This window comes from Mustelus asterias, chromosome 21 (assembly GCF_964213995.1).
Source record: "Mustelus asterias chromosome 21, sMusAst1.hap1.1, whole genome shotgun sequence".
NCBI classification, from domain to species: Eukaryota; Metazoa; Chordata; class Chondrichthyes; order Carcharhiniformes; family Triakidae; genus Mustelus; species Mustelus asterias.
In genome coordinates this window covers 69,844,612-69,862,931 of record NC_135821.1, presented here as the reverse complement: position 1 = coordinate 69,862,931, position 18,320 = coordinate 69,844,612, and the positions used below count along the sequence as shown (strand labels likewise).

General features: G+C 44.3%; 1 protein-coding gene across 2 annotated transcripts in view; it reads left to right on the top strand.

Annotated features, from left to right (window-relative positions):
- kdm1a (lysine (K)-specific demethylase 1a) overlaps positions 1-18,320 on the top strand; it is a 73,165-nt gene that overhangs the window by 34,746 nt on the left and 20,099 nt on the right. For both annotated transcript variants that reach the window (XM_078238146.1, XM_078238147.1), the window contains exons 13-18: positions 5,107-5,241; positions 10,043-10,116; positions 10,760-10,871; positions 12,397-12,529; positions 15,864-16,051; positions 16,632-16,746. In XM_078238146.1, the coding sequence (XP_078094272.1) occupies positions 5,107-5,241; positions 10,043-10,116; positions 10,760-10,871; positions 12,397-12,529; positions 15,864-16,051; positions 16,632-16,746 (757 nt within the window). The remainder of the gene's footprint in view (positions 1-5,106; positions 5,242-10,042; positions 10,117-10,759; positions 10,872-12,396; positions 12,530-15,863; positions 16,052-16,631; positions 16,747-18,320) is intronic.

Sequence of the window (18,320 nt, the reverse complement as noted above, 5' to 3'; positions counted from 1 at the left end):
CTGCGAACATGGAAATGCTGCATTTGGTCTCCACATTCAAATCATTGATATATATTGTGAACTGTTTGGACCCTAGCGGTACCCCACTAGTCACAGCCTGCCAATGCAAGTTTGCCGGTTTATTCCTGCTCGGTTTTCTGCCTGTTAACCAATCCATGCAAGTATATTACCTCCTATCCGATGTGCTTTAATTTTGCTAACTAACCCCCCGTGGGGGATTTTATCAAAAGCCTTCTGAAAATCCAAGTATCCTAAGGTGGTACACTGGTTAGCACTGCTGCCTCACAGCGTCAGGGACCCGGGTTCAATTCCTGGCCTGGGTTGCTGTCTGCGGAGTCTGCATGTTTTCCCTGTGTTTGCGTGGGTTTCCTCCGGGTGCTCCGGTTTCCTCCCACAGTTCGAAAGACGTACTGGTTAGGGTGCATTGGCCATGCTAAATTCTCCCTCAAGTGTACCCGAACAGGCGCCGGAGTGTGGCAACTAGGGGATTTTCACAGTAACTTCATTGCAGTGTTAATGTAAGCCTACTTGTGACACGAATAACTGAACTTTTCTTTTAATGTTATACAATTCTTAACTGCCTTTGTTGGCCATGGTTTGACTGCAATGTAGAGTTGCTGTAAACTGTGTAATAATTCGTTAAAGACTACCCATTGCCTGTGTGCCATCAAACCTTTTGGTGTATTTTTCCAATCCATCTCAGACAATTTGTCCCTCGTAGCTACAGGATTTCCTTTGTTTAAATTTAACATGCTGGCTTCAGATTGAATAAAAATGTAAATGTCGCTCTAGTCCCAGAGGATCAGAGGCTACTCTCCCCCTTTTGAGAGAAAGAGAGAACTGACTGGTGGTGATTTAACCTTGGGGTCACCACGCCTCAGGTGAGGTTTGGAGACGGGGTCTTTGTGGAGAACTTCAGCCGGTACGGGAACTGTTGGCGTCGCTGTGCATCACGAACCAGTCGTCCAGTCAGCTGAGCTAACCGACCAAAGAAAAATGCTTGGCTAGTTATTAGATCTGCAAATGAAAATGCACTAGACCCAAAATCCATCCAACTGCTCCCCTTTGCAGAGGATTTGTTTGTTAGGAGTTAGTTGGTCCTGTGATGGTACTTTCAGTATCGTTATTAGTATTGTGACCTTAACCAGAAAATATCTGTTTGGATCACGTTTGAATATGTTGAAAAGCTATTTTAAAGATTGAAGGGAGTTTTCTGTTTTTAAACTTGAATCATAGACTTGCATATTTATATAGCATGTTTCACAGCCTCAGATTGTCCGACACACTTTGCAGCCAGTTAAATAAGATTTAAAGTTTATTTATTAGTGTCACAAGGAGGCTTACAGTAACGCTGCAATGCAGTTACTGTAAAAATCCCCTATTCGCCCCACGCTGGCGCCTGTTCGGGTACACTGAGGGAGAATTTCGTATGGTCAATGCACCTGACCAGCATGTCTTCTGGACTGTGGGAGGAAATTCATGAGAGACACGGGGAGAACGTGCAGGCTCTGCACAGACAGTGACCCAAGCCAGGAATTGAACCCAGTTCCCTGGCACTGTGACGCGGCAGTGCTAAGCACTGTGCCACCCACCCAGTGTAATCACTGTTGGAAACACAACAAGTAATTTGTACACAGCAAGGTCCATGAGCAGCAACGAGCAAGAAGCAAGATGATGGTGTTGGTTGAGGGATAAATATTGGCTCGGGTGGTGAGGAGAACTCTGCTTTTTTGCAAAATTGTGTTGAGGAATCTTGTCCTTCTGTTTGAGAGAGCTCTCGGGCCTCAAATATCTCGTTGAAAACTGGAATCTCCAACAATGTAGCAATCTAGCAATGTAGGGGCGGCACAGTGGGTTAGCACTGTTGCCTCACAGCTCCAGGGACCTGGGTTCGATTCCCGCCTTGGGTCACTGTCTGTGTGGAGTTTGCACATTCTCCTCGTGTTTACATGGGTTTCCTCCCACAGTTCAAAGGTGTGCGGGTTAGGCTGATTGGCCGTGCTAAAATTGCCCCTTAGTGTCCTGAGATGCGTAGGTTAGAGGGATTAGTGGGTAAATATGTAGGGATATGGGGGTAGGGCTTGGGTGGGATTGTGGTCGGTGCAGACTCGATGGGCCAGATGGCCTCTTTGCGCACTGTAGGGTTTCTATGATTCTATGATTTCATCGAAGCGGCTTTGGCATGTTGATCTAGGTTATTGTACCCAAGTCTCTGGGGTGAGATTTGGACCCTCAACATTTAGATTTTGGTGAGAATCCTACAAACTGAACCACTGCAAATGTCTGGATTGCTTGACCTTGATGAAAAGTCCTCCTTCAAATCCAGGCTGAGAGTCTCCCAGCTCACTGCGCTAATTTTTTAACGCAGCAGGCTGAGAGAATCCCGTGGCGGCCGATTCGTGGGGTTTGCGCAAGCATTTGCTTGAGTTACCCAGCAGCGTCTGCCCCGCGTCAGAAATTGGCGAAGAGAGACACGGACAATTTAAATGGTCATTTCAATATTATTTGAATGTGATAAGCGGGCCCGGGACTTAAGTCTCCGGGCCCATTAGCGTCTCCCACTCTGCCAGAGTATTTCACTCCAGCGGGGAGTACACTAGCTCCCATTTTCGGGGAGCTAGCGACCCAACCCCGCTGGAGTGAAGATGGGACAATCGGTGCCCTGCAGGAGGTCGGGCGGCAAGGGGGTGGTGCCCCCTGGGCATTGGCACCCTGGCAGAGCCAGCCTGTGCCCCCTGGCACTGTCCATGGGGCAAAGTTCCAATGCCCATGGGGCACCTTGGCACTGCCCATCAGGCATGGGGCAGTGCATGGGGGCGGGACTTAAGGGGCGATTGGGGGGGGGGGGGGGGGGGGGGGTGTCCCGCTGCTATTCTGCAGTTTGGAACGGTAGGGGAAGGAGAGAGGCCAGTGATGTTTGTGGGTGTGGTGTCAGCCTGCTTTGGGGGGGGGGGGGGTTTGCCAGCCTGCTGGGGGGGTTTGCCAGCCTGCTGGGGTGGGAGGGGGTGTTGGCACTGTGGGGGAGGGGGCGGGGGAGATGGAGCTGGAAATTGCAGTGGGCTGGGGAGAGGTGGGTGGGGCTGGGACCGAGAATGGTCATAGGGCCAGTGATTGAGCTGGCCGCTGGCCAGCAATTGGGAGGCCGGCAGTGCGGGGCAAGTGCGCATGCGCTGCTCTTGGCACTGACAGATCTGCGCACGCGCAGTGGCCCGCTCAGCACGCTGATTTCAGCCTCTCCAGCGGGAATAGGCTCTGCCCCTGAAATTTAATGATATTCATTAAATGGGAGATTCTTCTCTGAACTCCCACTGAAAGAAACCAGCGTGAATTACTCCAGTTTTCAGGCGAATTCGGCACTTAGAATTTTTTTGGGAGAATTCCGCCCCCAATCTGTAATCTAAGTAAAAAAATGTTATTTATTCTCATCAATGTGTCATCCATGATTGTAGCACACTGCAGATGTGCCCTGTACTGAGTGTGGAAATTTAAATATTCTAAAAAAAAAACATCACATTTAGAGAGAAGTCAGTCCTGGTCTTTGCACATACCTTGACTTTGTGATTACATTTTGTTAGGCTGCAGTACCATCTTCTACCATGCGATGGTGCTGCTGATGGTCATTAGTATTGCAGACCTGATGTTCTGATCGTAAATTACTGCAGTGTGTAAATACTTTGTCCTGTATTTTGCCTGCCAAGTTGTTTGTGATTTGTAGACTGCAGTGGGACAAGTACTGAAATATACTGTTCAGAAAATCAGTTAAATGTTGGAGACTGTGTGTTTTTTGATTATATTTTAACTGCAGAGGACAGTAACACTTCACACAGTAGAGACTAGCAATCACTGCAGCTGCAGTGTCATTGTTAAAATTGATTGACTTTCAATCACTATCATTTGTAACCCCCTTTCAGGATATATGAAATGCAAACAAAATAAAGAATCCACGGCAGGTCCTTTTTTTGACATTTGTAACGAGAAAATGTTAATGCTTGGAATGTAGTTCCCTTTTTAGTGTAGGTTGCTCTGAGTAAGGGGTCTGTATCAGATATTCCTGTCCTTATTTTTTTCGGGTGCTGATACATTTTCTGTTTCGGATTTGTGGAATGTTATGCCATTTCAAACTTGTTTTGTAATTTAGAATCATAGAATCCCTACAATGCAGAAGGAGGCCGTTCGGCCCATCGAGGCTTCACCGACCACAATTCCACTCGGGTCCCATCCCCATCACCCCATGCATTTACCCTAGTGAGTCCCCCTAACACTAAGGGGCAATTTAGCGTGGCCAATCCGCCTAACCCGCACACCGTTTGGACCAGGCTTTTGACCCTGGGTGAAGATACTCTGCTTCAGAATATTTAACACAATCGCTGCGTGAGAAGCGGGTTTGCCATATGAGGAGCGGTTGAGGAGTCTGGGTCCATACTCAATGGATGGGGAAGGGGATCTAATTGAAACTTGCAGAATAATGAGAGGCTTAGATCGAGTGGGCGTGGAGACGATGTTTCCACTGGTGGGAGAGACTAGAACTCGCGGGCACAGCCTCAGAGTGAAGGGACGATTCTTTAAAACTGAGATGAGGAATTTCTTCAGCCAGAGAGTGGTGAATCTGTGGAACTCATTGCCACAGAGGGCTGTGGAGGGCAGGTCATTGAGTGTATTTAAGACCGAGATAGTTAGATTCTTGATTAAGGGGATCAGGGCTTACGGGGAGAAGACAGGATAAGGGGGATGAGGTTCATATCAGCCACGATTGAATGGCGGGGCAAACTCAATGGGCCAAATGGCCTAATTCTGCTCCTATATCTTATGGGTCTTAAGCAATTTAAAATGTGTATATTTTAGTTTTTCCAACATCACAAAATGCATAATTCTAAATCCTCTGTGGTGGATGAAGTGTGCAGAAAAGAATTGAAATTTCTATAATATCGTCCAGAAATGTTAGTTCTGTTCTCTCCACAAACGCTGCCCGATTACTGACAGTATTTTGTTTTTGTCTTCATCAGTTCAAGGTTGTTTATAGCAGTGACATTTTGAAGGATTTGCCGCCAGGTTATCTTGTACTCACCGGTACCTGTTTGTCTATTTTTGTCCTTTTTTAATGCTCAGATGGTATCGCTAAAAGAAAAAATAAAAGAGTTACATCAGCAGTATAAAGAAGCCTCTGAGGTGAAGCCCCCTCGTGACATTACCGCAGAATTTCTGGTGAAAAGTAAATTGCGAGACCTGACTGCATTATGCAAGGTGAGTCTCGTTTTTACTGTGCGGGGATTTGGATTCCTTTCGTACATACTTGGGGCGGGAGGGAAGAGAATCTGGAGGCGTCCGTTTCGTTTACACCTCTTCTCTTGAAGGCTGTAAAAGCCTGGAATTTGGTGTGATGTGGAGAGGAGGTGTAATAATCGGGCTTGAATGTTACGCTATTTTTAAAATGAATTTTTTCACCCCATGCTGTATGGGAAGCTGTGAGAAGGTGGTAATGGCTGGTGATGGCACAGGCATAGTTTTATACTGTGTTAAACATTTGTTGGTGGCTGTTTGCATATCATAGAATGGAATCCCTACAGTGCAGAAGGAGGCCATTCAGCCCATCGAGTCTGCGCCAACCACAATCCCACCCAGGCCCTATCCCCATAACCCCATGCATTTACCCTAGCTAATCCCCCTGACACTAAGGGGCAATTTAGCATGGCTAATCCACCTAACCCGCACATCTTTGGACTGCGGGAAGAAACCGGAGTACCCGGAGGAAACCCACGCAGACACGGGGAGAACGTGCAAACTCCACACAGACAGTGACCCAAGCTAGGAATCGAACCCGGGTCCCTGGCGTTGTGAGGCAGCAGTGCTAACCACTGTGCCACCGTGCTGTCCATATCTTCTGACTTGTTTGCACCCACAAATGCATGCCCAGCCATTGGATTAGCATCTTGTTTGCATGTATCAGAGTTTGTGAAGTGGTTGTAGTTGTTTAAATAATTGCTCTTAACTTTGCTGTAAAATATTTTTGTTGCATTGGCAATGGAAAATAGTAACATAGCAAGCTTAGAAAAACTATTTATATAATTAAGGTGCAGCTATTGGCACCTTAGAAACATGCAAGTTATTTCTCTAGCCTGAAGTAACTCTGTGTGTGAATGAACTAGCCAGGGTACCACCGGCTAATCAAACACAAAAAGAAGAAAATTTCCAGCCGCACGTCAGAACAGAGGTGTTTATCCTGTAAATTATTATTCCTGGATAGTTGGCCCTGCCCACCCATCCCCACCTTGTCATCCAGGGCCAGTCCCTGCCACCAGGGAGAAGTAAGAGGAGTGGGTGGAGAGGAACAGCATGAGGGGTGGTGACAGCAAGGGACGGTTGGTGTGGATTGGGGGAATGGTGTAGGAGGGCATTTGGAGTGGAAGGGGGAATGTCCTGGGAGGGTGGGGTGGGGGAAAGTAGGTGGTTGGTGAGAGAGAAGAAGGGGGTGCAGTATTCGGGGGGGGAAAAGGGAGGGAGAGGGGCTGGGGACCCTGGGGAACATAGAATGTTGTGGGGTGGAGGGGCGGGGTAGCATAGAAAGAAGAGGTGGCTTGATATGAAAGGATGAAATAAATGGGATGGCATTGGATGGATGGAATGGCTTGGGGTGGGAATTTAAAGAAGTATTGTTGAAAAAAGATTCTAATTTCATAAGACCATAAGACATAGGAGCAGAATTAGGCCACTCGACCCATTGAGTCTGCTCCGCTATTCAATCATGGCTGATTTTTTTTCCCATCCCCAATCTCCTGCCTTTTCCCCGTAACCCCTGATCCCTTTATCAATCAAGAACCTATCTATCTCTGTCTTAAAGACACTCAATGATCTGGCCTCCACAGCTTTCTGCGGCAAAGAGTTCCACAGATTCATCACTCTCTGGTTGAAGAAGTTCCTCCTCACCTCTGTTTTAAAGGATTGTCCCTTTAGCCTGAGGTTGTGCCCTCTGGTTCTAGTTTTTCCTACTAGTGGAAACATCCTCTCCATGTCCACTCTATCCAGGCCTAGCAGTATCCTGTAAGTTTTAAGGGTTTCATTGTAAGGGTTTTGCTGGTTTCTGCTAATAACAGTTCACCATGTGGAACATCATATTGATGCATTTGGTTCAAAGTAGTTATATTCTGAAAGAAATAGGCTTGGACTGGTGGATTTGCACAAGGGATATGGGACAACAGGTTCACAGGACATTAAAGGGGACCACTTCCAGTTAATAACAACAGTAGGAAAATATAATGGCGTTCTTAGATTTTTCACATTGCATTTGGATAAAGCTGAGTCTATCTAAAACATTTTACAATTCCTCAGTAAGATTACTTGCCACAGTATGGGACTCCACATTATTGGACGGATATTGAGGCTTAAGAGGGTACAACACAATTTCATTTGGATGTTGCCAGACTGTGAGAAGTGGTGGAGGGTTAGTCCCAGCATGGATTGTGGGGCTGAATGGCCTGTTGCAATTTCAATCTTATTAATAAAAGTACTTTCAAAAATAATATTTAAGGGTTTCTCTTTTACATCTGAATCTAGACAGGGAGCGTTGTTTTAACCTAGCACAAGAAATTATTTTGCATAATCCAAAACCAGTCAATAAACAGTTGATACAGAACAAACGATTCCTAATTCTGCTTGGATTGGGAGAGATCACATGAGTGAGTCATGGAATTTTACAGCTTAGAAAGAAGCCCTTCAACCCATCATGCCCACGCTGGTCATCAAGCCCCTATCTATTCTAATTCGATTTTCCATCTCTTGGTCCGTAGCCTTGTATCCCATGGTGTTTCAAGTGCTCATCTAAAAGCTTCTTAAATGTTGTGAGGGTTCCCACCTCTACCACTCTTTCAGGCAGATTCCCACCACCCTCTGTGTGAAAAGGCTTTTCTTTGCATAACCTATAAACCTTCTGTCCCTTATGACCCCTGGTCATTGACCCCTCTGGGTCAAAGGGGAAGAGTTATTTTCTATCCAGCCTATCTATGCCCCTCATAATCTTACACACCTCAATCAGGTCTCTCCTTAGCCTACTCTGCTCCAAGGAAAACAACCCCAGCCTATCCAGTCTCTCTTCATAGCTGAAACGCTCCAGCCCAGGCAACATCCTGGTAAAATCTCCTCTGCATCTTTTCTAGTGCAATCACTTTCTTCCTATAGCATGACAACCAAAACTGCACACAGTACTCCAGCTGTGATCTAAGCAGTGTTTTATACAGCTCTGTCATAACCTCCCTGCTCTTATATTCATTGCCTCGGTTAATAAAGGCAAGCATCCCATATGCCTTCTTAACCACATTATCTACAGTCCTGCTGTCTTCAGAGATGTATGGATATACACACCAAGTTCCCTCTGATCCTCTGTACTTCCTAAAGTCCAACCATTCACTGCATATTCCCATGCCTTGTTAGTCCTCCAAAAATGCATTACCTCACACTTTTCAGGGTCAAATTCCATTTGCCATTGTTCTGCCGATCTAACCAGCCAGTCTATATCGTCCAGTAATCTAAAGCTTTGCTGCTCATTATTTACCACACCACCAATTTTTATGTCATCTCCAAATTTACTTATGGTACCTCCTACGCTCTCGTCCAGATCATTAATGTACACGGAAACAAAAAGGGACCCAGCACTGATCCCCGCGGAACACCAGAGGACATAGGCTTCGAGTCACAAAAACAACCTTTGACCATCACCCTCTGCCTCCTACCACTAAGCCAATTTTGGATCCAGTTTGCCAATTGCCCATCAGCCTCCCATGTGGAACCTTGTCAGAAGCCTTACTGAAGTCCATGTAGACTACATCAACTGCATTACCCTCCTCCACACCTCCTCACCTCCTCAAAAAATTCAATCCAATTTGTAAGACATGATCTCCCTTCGACATAACCGCGCTGACTATCCTTGATTAATCCTTGCCTCCCCGAATGGAGATTAATTCAATCCCTTTCCCTACCACTGAAGTTAGACCCACTTGTCTGTAATTTCTTGTTTTTTCCCTGTTCCCTTCTTGAATAATGGTACCACATTAGCTGTCCTCCAATCCTCTGCTGCTTCCTGTGGCCAGAAAAGATTTAATTTTGATTTGATTTATTATTGTCACATGTATTAGTATACAGTAAAAAGTTTTGTTTCTTGTGCCCTATACAGACAAAGCATACCATTCATAGAGAAGGAAAGGAGAGGGTGCAGAATGTAGTGTTACAGTTATAGCTAGGGTGTAGAGAAAAATCAACTTAATGCGAGGTAGGTCCATTCAAAAGTCTGATGGCAGCAGGGAAGAAGCTGTTCTTGTGTTGGTTGGTACATGACCTCAGACTTTTGTATCTTTTTCTTGATGGAAGAAGGTGGAAGAGAGAATGTCTGGGATGCGTGGGGTCCTTAATTATGCCGGCTGCTTTGCCGAGGCAGCGGGAAGTGTAGACAGAGTCAGTGGATGGGAGGCTGGTTTGCGTGATGGATTGGGTTACATTCACAACCTTTTGTAGTTTCTTGCGGTCTTGGGCAGAGCAGGAGCCATACGAAGCTTTGACAATTAACATCAGAGCTGCTGCAGTTCCCTACCCTGCTTCTCACAGCAGCCTGGCATACATCTCATCTGGGCCTGGGGGTTTATCCACTTTTAGGCCCATTAAAACCGTTAATGCCACCTGCCTCTCAATGCTGAGTTGTTCTGACAATGCCCCTGCCTGATTTCTATACCTATATCATCTTCCTCCATCATGAACACAAATGCAAAGTACTCATTTAAAACCTCCTCTGGCTCCGCGCGCACACATTGCTATGTTGGAAAATGAAATTACCACCGGTGAACTGAGGCCTATTTCACTGATTAGTGACCAGCCTCTGGGACAGAGCTTCATGTTATTGTAGCTAATAGATTCTGGATTGAAATGGTTCAATCCCGACTGTCAGCAAAGTCCATCCATCTGGATTCCAACCCAGTTCCAAAGGTGACGAGACAGAATTTTATAATAATTATTTGTTACGAGATCATCACTTGACAAATTCATTTGATTTCAATTGTAACAGGAGTATGATGAGCTTGCAGAAGCTCAAGTGAAGCTTGAGGAGAAGCTGCAGGAATTAGAAGCTAACCCACCCAGGTAACCCACCCGTTCACGAGCGCACTTTATTTATTTAAAATTAAATGCTAGTAACCTACCAGCATCACGTTGATTGTTGCTCAGATTGTTTCACAGTCTGATCCGGTATAAGCGACAAGTTTTTAATCACTCTGCTGCATTTGGGGAATTGTATTTTGTACACAGCTGTTAACAATGCATGATCAACCTGTTTTTTTTTTGGAGGATGAATCTGAAATTGCAAGTTGTTGTAAACACTGTAAAGTACTGATGGTCCAGTACAGGGGTTCTCAGACTTATTCACCTTCAGTCCACTAAGGCGGAGCAAAATAAAAACCTCGCAGACCACCTACCGGTCCTACCCTGACTACTTTCACTTACCACTGCACAAAACATCAGAATTAATGAGGATTTATGGAAACTAAATATTTTGCTACTTTTTCGTGGGGTTGAGGGTTCTGGCCTGTTCCCTTGTATAGTCTCAGCCATGGCATCGTGCAGCAGTAACTTGCGTTTTTGACCATGCCTCGGACTACTTGGAGGACCCTCGTGGCCCACACTTGGGAGAATCTCTGGTCTGGTGTCCTCTAACTTGTAATACTTTGGAGGACATGAAGACGAAAGTCTTGAGTTATTTTTGAAGTATGTGTTTTGCATGTTTCAGTGACGTTTACCTGTCATCGAGGGACCGACAGATCCTGGATTGGCATTTTGCCAACTTGGAATTTGCTAACGCAACACCTCTCTCCACACTTTCATTGAAGCATTGGGACCAGGTGAATAGCTATTTAATATACAGTGCACGTTAGGCATTAACCATGACTAATGCATCATGGACTGTGTACGAATCTGTTGATGTATGAATGTTATCTCCAGAGTATGATTTGTATATACATGCTGTATAATCTTTATCCATTGCAGTAACTACATATTGAATCAGTCGTGTTTCCCTGAGTCAGATGATTTCAGAGCTGGCCTGAAGTCACTGGCTGCATTGGAATTAGTTGAAGACCCTCAGGGAAGTACATGGCTGCTCAGTGTCTGCGCTGTCGCTGAACAGTTTATAACCTTAGGGAAGAACGTTGCCCAGGAGGCTGGGAGAACTCTTTGAATAATGTGTGCAATATTTTGCAAACTCCTGAACAGGCAGGTTAAATAGAAATGACCAGTTTGTGTTGATGTTTGTTCTCCATATGAGCACTGTTTCCCCTTTCTTCACCCGCGTATAAAGTCCAGTCTTGCATGTTAACGTGTTCTCTGCTTCAGTTATGAACTCTGGCATATTCCACAGCCTCACCTTCTGTGATTATATATAATAAGTAAATTCCCATTTTATCTTGACTGTCTTGTAAATAATCTTGCATCACTGGGTGGCAGGGCGGCACAGTGGTTAGCACGACTGCCTCACAGCGCCAAAGACCCGGGTTTGATTCCAGCCTTGGGTGACGTCTGTGTGGATTTTCCCATTCTCCCCGTGTCTGTGTGGGTTTCCTCCGGGTGCTCTGGTTTCCTCCCACACTCCAAAGATGTGCAGGTTATGTTGATTGGCCATGCTAAATTGCCTCTTAGTGTCCCCAAGATGTTTAGATTAGTGGGGTTATGGGGATAGGACTTGGGTAAGATGCTCCATTGGAGAGTCAGTGCAGGCTCGATGGGCCAAATGGCCGCCTCCTGCACTGTAGGGATTCTTAAAAAATTCTAAAATGTTCCCTTTACATCGACTCCTCAACCACTAAGAACCGTCTGTTTCTACCTCCTCTGCCTGATCCCCTCAGGATTTTGAGCACCTTTATCAAATCACTACAAAAACTCTTCCAACAAAAACAGACCTAATTTTTCAAGTCTTCCTTTGCAATCGTTAAGCAAAGTACCGCTTGCCAATTTCTACATAATCCCAGCTAGCGCTCTCTTCCTCTATTTCAACTGCCCTTTGCCTATATTTTCCAATAAAATATAAGTAAGCTGTAACTATGGCAGTTTTGATCTAATTATTCTTCAGTCGAATGTCGAGAAACGTTTTCTATATTTAAGGCATTGTATAAGTCCAGAATCATAGAATCCCTACAGTTCAGAAGGAGGCCATTTGTTGCTTTCTATTTAGGATGTGTATACTAGTGTGCTCTGATATTACTGTATAATTGTATGTGAAAATTTTGAATGGTTGATGAAGAGGAACAATTGGTAGGTTTGAAATTTTGATTTGCTGTTACTTGTGAGTCGATCGAAGCAGATAAAATGAAATGTTACGGCTCTTATGCTCACCGTATCTAATGGCATTGTTTCCCGTTTATTTACCTTCAGGATGATGACTTTGAATTCACAGGAAGCCACCTCACAGTACGAAACGGTTATTCTTGTGTTCCTGTCGCACTTGCAGAAGGTCTTGACATTAAATTAAATACAGCTGTTCGACAAGTCCGCTACACTGCCTCAGGTCAGTTGGTGTGAATTCTGTGTCGGTTAATTTGTGATACAAATTCGAGTGTTGAAAACATTAGCATCCTGCAGATTTATCGTGAAACGTTTGAAACTGGTGAAGTCAACGAGGCAGAAACTATATTGATTAAATTGTGTTGCACATTATACTTCAACTTAATTCCTGGGATTATTCTTGCCTTTATTTGCTTACTGTGGATAGATGGTACACAATTTGAGATCCAAAACGTTTAGATTCTGAATTGTTGGGATGAGATGAAGTAAGGTGGGAGGAAGCTTGATTGGGGCATAAACACGGGCATAGACCTTTTTGGGTCGAATCGCCCCTCTGTGCTGTGTATACTGTGGCCCGTTACTTCCTGACTGACCAGTATTGGATTTGGGGGATACCCCAAAGATGAGCTGGGGAATCCCTCTTGGAAGTTCCCAAGTAAGGGTTTACCCGGCAATTGTCCAGAAACACTAATTTCCTCGGACGATTGCGCTGCATTGGGAACCATCCGACTAGGCGACTTAAATTGCTAACTTTGGATGGTTCTGTCAGTTTTACCCTCCTAACTACTCGAGTATTTCGACCTTCTATCTGCCGCTGATTGCCACTCCGAGGAAGAGAACAAAAAAAAAAGTACGGCACAGGAATAGCCCTATTCACGTACCCATCCAGATGCCTCTTAAATGTTGCTAATGTGCCTACTTCCACTACCTCCTCTGGCAGCGCATCCCAGGCACCCACCACTCTCTGCGTGAAAAACGTCTCCCGCACATCTCTCTCAAACTTTCCTTCTCTCACCTTGAACCTGTGCCCCCTTGTAATTGACACTTCCACCCTGGGAAAAAGTGTCTGACTATCCACCCTGTCTGTGCCTCTCATAATTTTGTAGACCTCTATCCGGTCTCCCCATAGCCTCTGTCTTTCCAGTGAAAACAATCCTAGTTTACTCAACCTCTCCTCCTAGTCAACACCCTTGAGACCAGGCAACAGTTAGGGCCCTATGTACTCTTAGAATCTTACAATCCCTACAGCACAGAAAGAGGCCATCGAGTCTGCACCGACCACAATCCCACCCAGGCCCTACCCCCATATCCTGACATATTTACCCACTAATCCCTCCAACCTACGCATCCCAGGACACTAAGGGCAATTTTTAGCTTGGCCAATCAACCTAACCCGCACATCTTTGGACCGTGGGAGGAAACCGGAGCACCTGGAGGAAACCCACGCAGACACGAGGAGAATGTGCAAACTCCACACAGACAGTGATCCAAGCCGGGAAGCGAACCCAGGTCCCTGGAGTTGTGAAGCAGCAGTGCTAACCACTGTGCTACCGTGCCGCCATGAGCTCTCCTCATGGAGAGCTTATTAAAAAGAAAAAACTAAATGTGAAGCTTCCTCTGCTGGTAGTTAAAATATTCCAGGAACACCTTGTACTATAATATTTCTTTTTAGATGTTCCTCATAGTTTGTAAAGACTAAAAACTGAAATGTAACCTTTAGAAAGGAATCAATCTCAGTTACTGCGCTGCAGAATTAATGATGATTACCTACTAGAAGTAAAAAGACTTATCACTGTAATCCTGAATCGGTGTGACTGAAGGCAGATAAAACAGGCTACAAATTAAGAATCATACTTATTATTAAATTAAACAAGGGGGGTCAGATCAAACAGCGCAGGTGTTAACAGGTGTAATCTAGTCAAAGCATGAAGGTTCGGAATCCTGTAGCACTTTAAGTAGATTTGCGTCCTTCGTGAAATACTTTAATTGGAAAGCTCAATTCATAAGTTTCCTCCTCCTCCTCAGAAGCGCAAAATGGGAGCTGAAGAATCAATGTCATCAGATTCAGTTATGTTCCTCTCTTGCTCTTAATTTGAAATGTAAGCCTAGACAAGGGAGAATTAAAAGGGCATCTTTCAAAATTCATGCTGCCAATACCTAGAGTGTTCTAAAAGTAGAGTTAAAGTTTATTTATTAGTCACAAATAGGCTTACATTAACACTGCAATGAAGTTATTGTGAAAATCCTCTAGTCGTCACACTCCGGCACCTGTTCGGGAACACTGAGGGAGAATTTAGCATGGCCAATTCACCTGACCTGCACATCTTTTTAGACTGTGGGAGGAAACCCACGCAGACATGGGGAGAATGTGCAAACTCCCCACACAGACAGCGACCCAAGCTGGGAATCGAACCTGGGTCCCTGGCGCTGTGAGGCTAACCACTGTGCCATCATGCCGCAGGTGCACAATTGACCTGCCAGGCTTTTCTGCTGATGTCTATACCCATGAAATTGTTCATAACACCTGACTGTTCATTATGGTTAGCACAGGTGAAGTAGTGCATCTAGAAAGATAACTTAATCTACCTTTCACAGTAGATTGCATGAAAAACTAGGCTGCTTTCTGCAAGCAGTAACCAATTGTGAAGTACCAAGCTGGCCAGCTGTCAGAATTTCATAAGTAAATCATGAAAACACATTGTCTTTTACCAATTGAAACAGGCCAGATTTCTGCTTGACGGCTGGATCAGCCTTTCCAGTTATCTTCATGTCCATCTTCCAACAAAATAACATTTAAAACTTGTGCAACCATGTGTTATTTTTATGGCATCGGAATCACTTCTTTAAATATTTGCGCTTGAGGAAAGAAGTTTCTCATATTTCTGCACCTTTTTCAGACTGAAGGGTCAAACGGATAGCAGACTTAATGGGCAGGATTTTCTTGGCACGCTCACCCCAGAGCAGGAAAACCCCGCCTGAGGTCAACGGACCTTTGCATAGTCCGTGTCCTGCCCCCTACAATTCCCGTGGCAGACGGGATGGGAAAATTCCGCCCAATGCCTCCAACATGTTGATCAGGGAGAGAAGTCACTAAAACTGGATTTGAAATTCTATTCACTGAATTGAAAGCCATTACCCTGTAACATTGTTAACTTAGTTCATTGTCGTTTCTTGCTTTAAAAAGTTAATTTTTTAAAAATCAAAAGTTCTATTTTCATTCACTTGTAGCTTTCTAATTTACTATAACTTCATTCTTAAGCTAGTGCTCCGAAGTAAATTATTCATTGAAAGCAAATGGAAATCCTGCTGTGAACTGAGGTAAAATAAACTTTTGTGACAAGAGCAGGGACATTGCAGCTTCTGTGCCTCAAGTGTACGGTGGGATGTTTTGCAGTTGACTGCACGCAGAAAGAAAATTGTAATATTAGTTTTAGAAGATTTATTTCATCTCTTGACTGCCGTCGTGATTAACCTGAGCGGAGTTATTTTTATTAATCTTTCTGGTTTTGTTGCTCCCCAAGTTCTTCACAGCTATTTATTGCATAAATATTTTTCAGGATGTGAAGTCATTGCTCAGAATACTCGTTCAAACAGCCAGACGTTCATTTACAAGTGTGATGCAGTTTTATGCACCCTCCCGCTGGGAGTGTTAAAACAGCAGCCGCCAGCGGTGCAGTTTGTACCCCCCCTTCCGGAGTGGAAAACTTCTGCCATTCAGCGCATGGGCTTTGGAAATCTAAACAAGGTGAGAGAGACCCTGCTAAGCTGGTCCTTCTGAAATTGAGAGACCAGTCACGGTCCTTGTCAAAACTTTATTTAGTCATTAGTTTATTTATTAGAGTCACAAGTAGGCTTACATTAACACAGCAATGAAGTTACTGTGAAAATCCCCTAGTCGCCACACTCCGGTGTCTGTTCGGGTACACTGAGGGAGAATTTTAGCACGGCCAATGCACCTAACCTGCACATCTTTGGACTGTGGGAGGAAACCGGAGTACCCGGAGGAAACCCACGCAGCCCTGGGGAGAACGTGCAAACTCCACACAGACAGTGACCCGAGCCGGGAATCGAACCCACGAATCGAATAATCAAAAATGCGAGTCGGAAGGGTTTTAGGCCTGTCCGTGTGGAGTGACAGTGTTACTGCTTGGTTATCCTTTCTGATTTATTTTGGCTCACTGATGCATTTCCGTGGAAAATTGCAGTGAATCCTATTGCTCCGTGAGTGTGAAAGTTGGATAACTGCTGATGTGCCATAATTGACTGAAACATGTATTGAATAAATAATTTAGCATCTGCTAATGCTCACTTTGTATTCCCTACAGGTTGTGTTATGTTTTGATCGTGTATTCTGGGACCCCAGTGTAAATCTCTTTGGTCATGTTGGAAGCACTACTGCCAGTAGGGGAGAATTATTCCTTTTTTGGAATCTTTACAAAGGTATCTACACCAGAAATGGCTTTCTGCGGACTAAAGCAATGACACTTAACTTTGACAAGGAAGAAAGAATAATTAAACATGATATAACTTTAGCAGTACTAATTTACTTCCTGGTGAGGATGAAGATTTATTTTGCACTTGAACAGTTGTAATCTTTATCATCTCTTTTACATTCATATAACTACGCAAACCTTAGGCCGCAGTCAGCATACAGACCGCAGACATTTGCGGAACTGTCAAAGTTGTAATTTGGATGATGTGTTGCATTATGCACGTATTTTTTGAGTTAACCTAGTTTTTTTTGCGTCTGAGAGTCCGTGTAGAGCCTTGCTGTCTAAATTAAACATGAAGTATGGCAAAATCTGACATTTATGGCTCAGTCCTCAAGGTTTCATGCCCAACAGACCTGCAGCCTATTTAAAAGAATTACTGGAATGTTCACCCCATGGCATTTCACCCACCAGCTATATCCATTTTAAGCATCATTGTGAATAAATATTTTTAGGCGATGGGGTTCGTGCAGCTCCGTGTCAAATGCTTGTTGTTTGAAGTCGTGATCCAAAATAATGCTTCTGCCAATGCTGGACAGAGGTAGAGTCAGTAAAAATGTTCTCAACTGTGCGAGATCAAATTACATAAATTTTATGTTTCTCATTACACAGAACCTCTGTTATAAGTACCTTTTGCACGACAAGGCACTGGTCTGCATGTTAGCCCGTTGCGCAGCCAGCTAGCACCAATCTCCTGTTTAAATTAAATCAATCCCCAAACCTTAATTGAAGTTGTAGTAGATGTATTATTGCATGTGGCTTCATTACTGCACCTAGGGTTTGCTGTATTTGCTGTCAAAGCAGACTTTTTGGATTCTAGATTTCCAGTGCAAAAATGTGTGCGGGTTAGGTGCATTGGCCATGCTAAATTGCCCCTTAGTGTCCCGGGATGCGTAGGTTAGAGGGATTAGCAGGGTATATATGTGGGGTTACGGGGATAGGGGCTGGGTGGGATTGTTGACGGTGCAGACTCGATTTGCCGAATGGCCTCCTCCTGCACTGTAGGGTTTCTATGATTTTCCCCTGCAACAAATTAAATAACAATTGCCCTATGGCATGTACCTCCTCTAAGTAATCTAGGCAAGTGCCAGAATCTTTTAATTTTTTGGGGGGTATAAGTATCTTGTATTGTTAGAGGTTTTGAAGGGGGAAAATCTCAGTTCAACCTTTGGTAATTTATTTTCATTTAAGAATCACAAAATGATTTGAATCTCAAAAGCAAATTGGTCGAATGTCCAGTTACGTGCGATAAAAGCTATTGTTTTGCTACTTGTTTTTTTTCCCTCAGACATAAAAGAATCTTCTGTGCAGTGATGTGAAGTATTTTTAAAAAATGATCTTTTTGTATGTTTGTGGTTCTTGCACTTTATGCATAGTAAAAATGAATGGAATCAGGGTTTTTAGCAGATTTTGATTGTCTTTAGTCAATTGGACACCAGACACCAATTCCAGGGGTGAGCCGGTTAAAATCAGCTTCCCTTTGCTGATGCTTAATTTGAAATAATTGTTGATCTTTTAATGCCT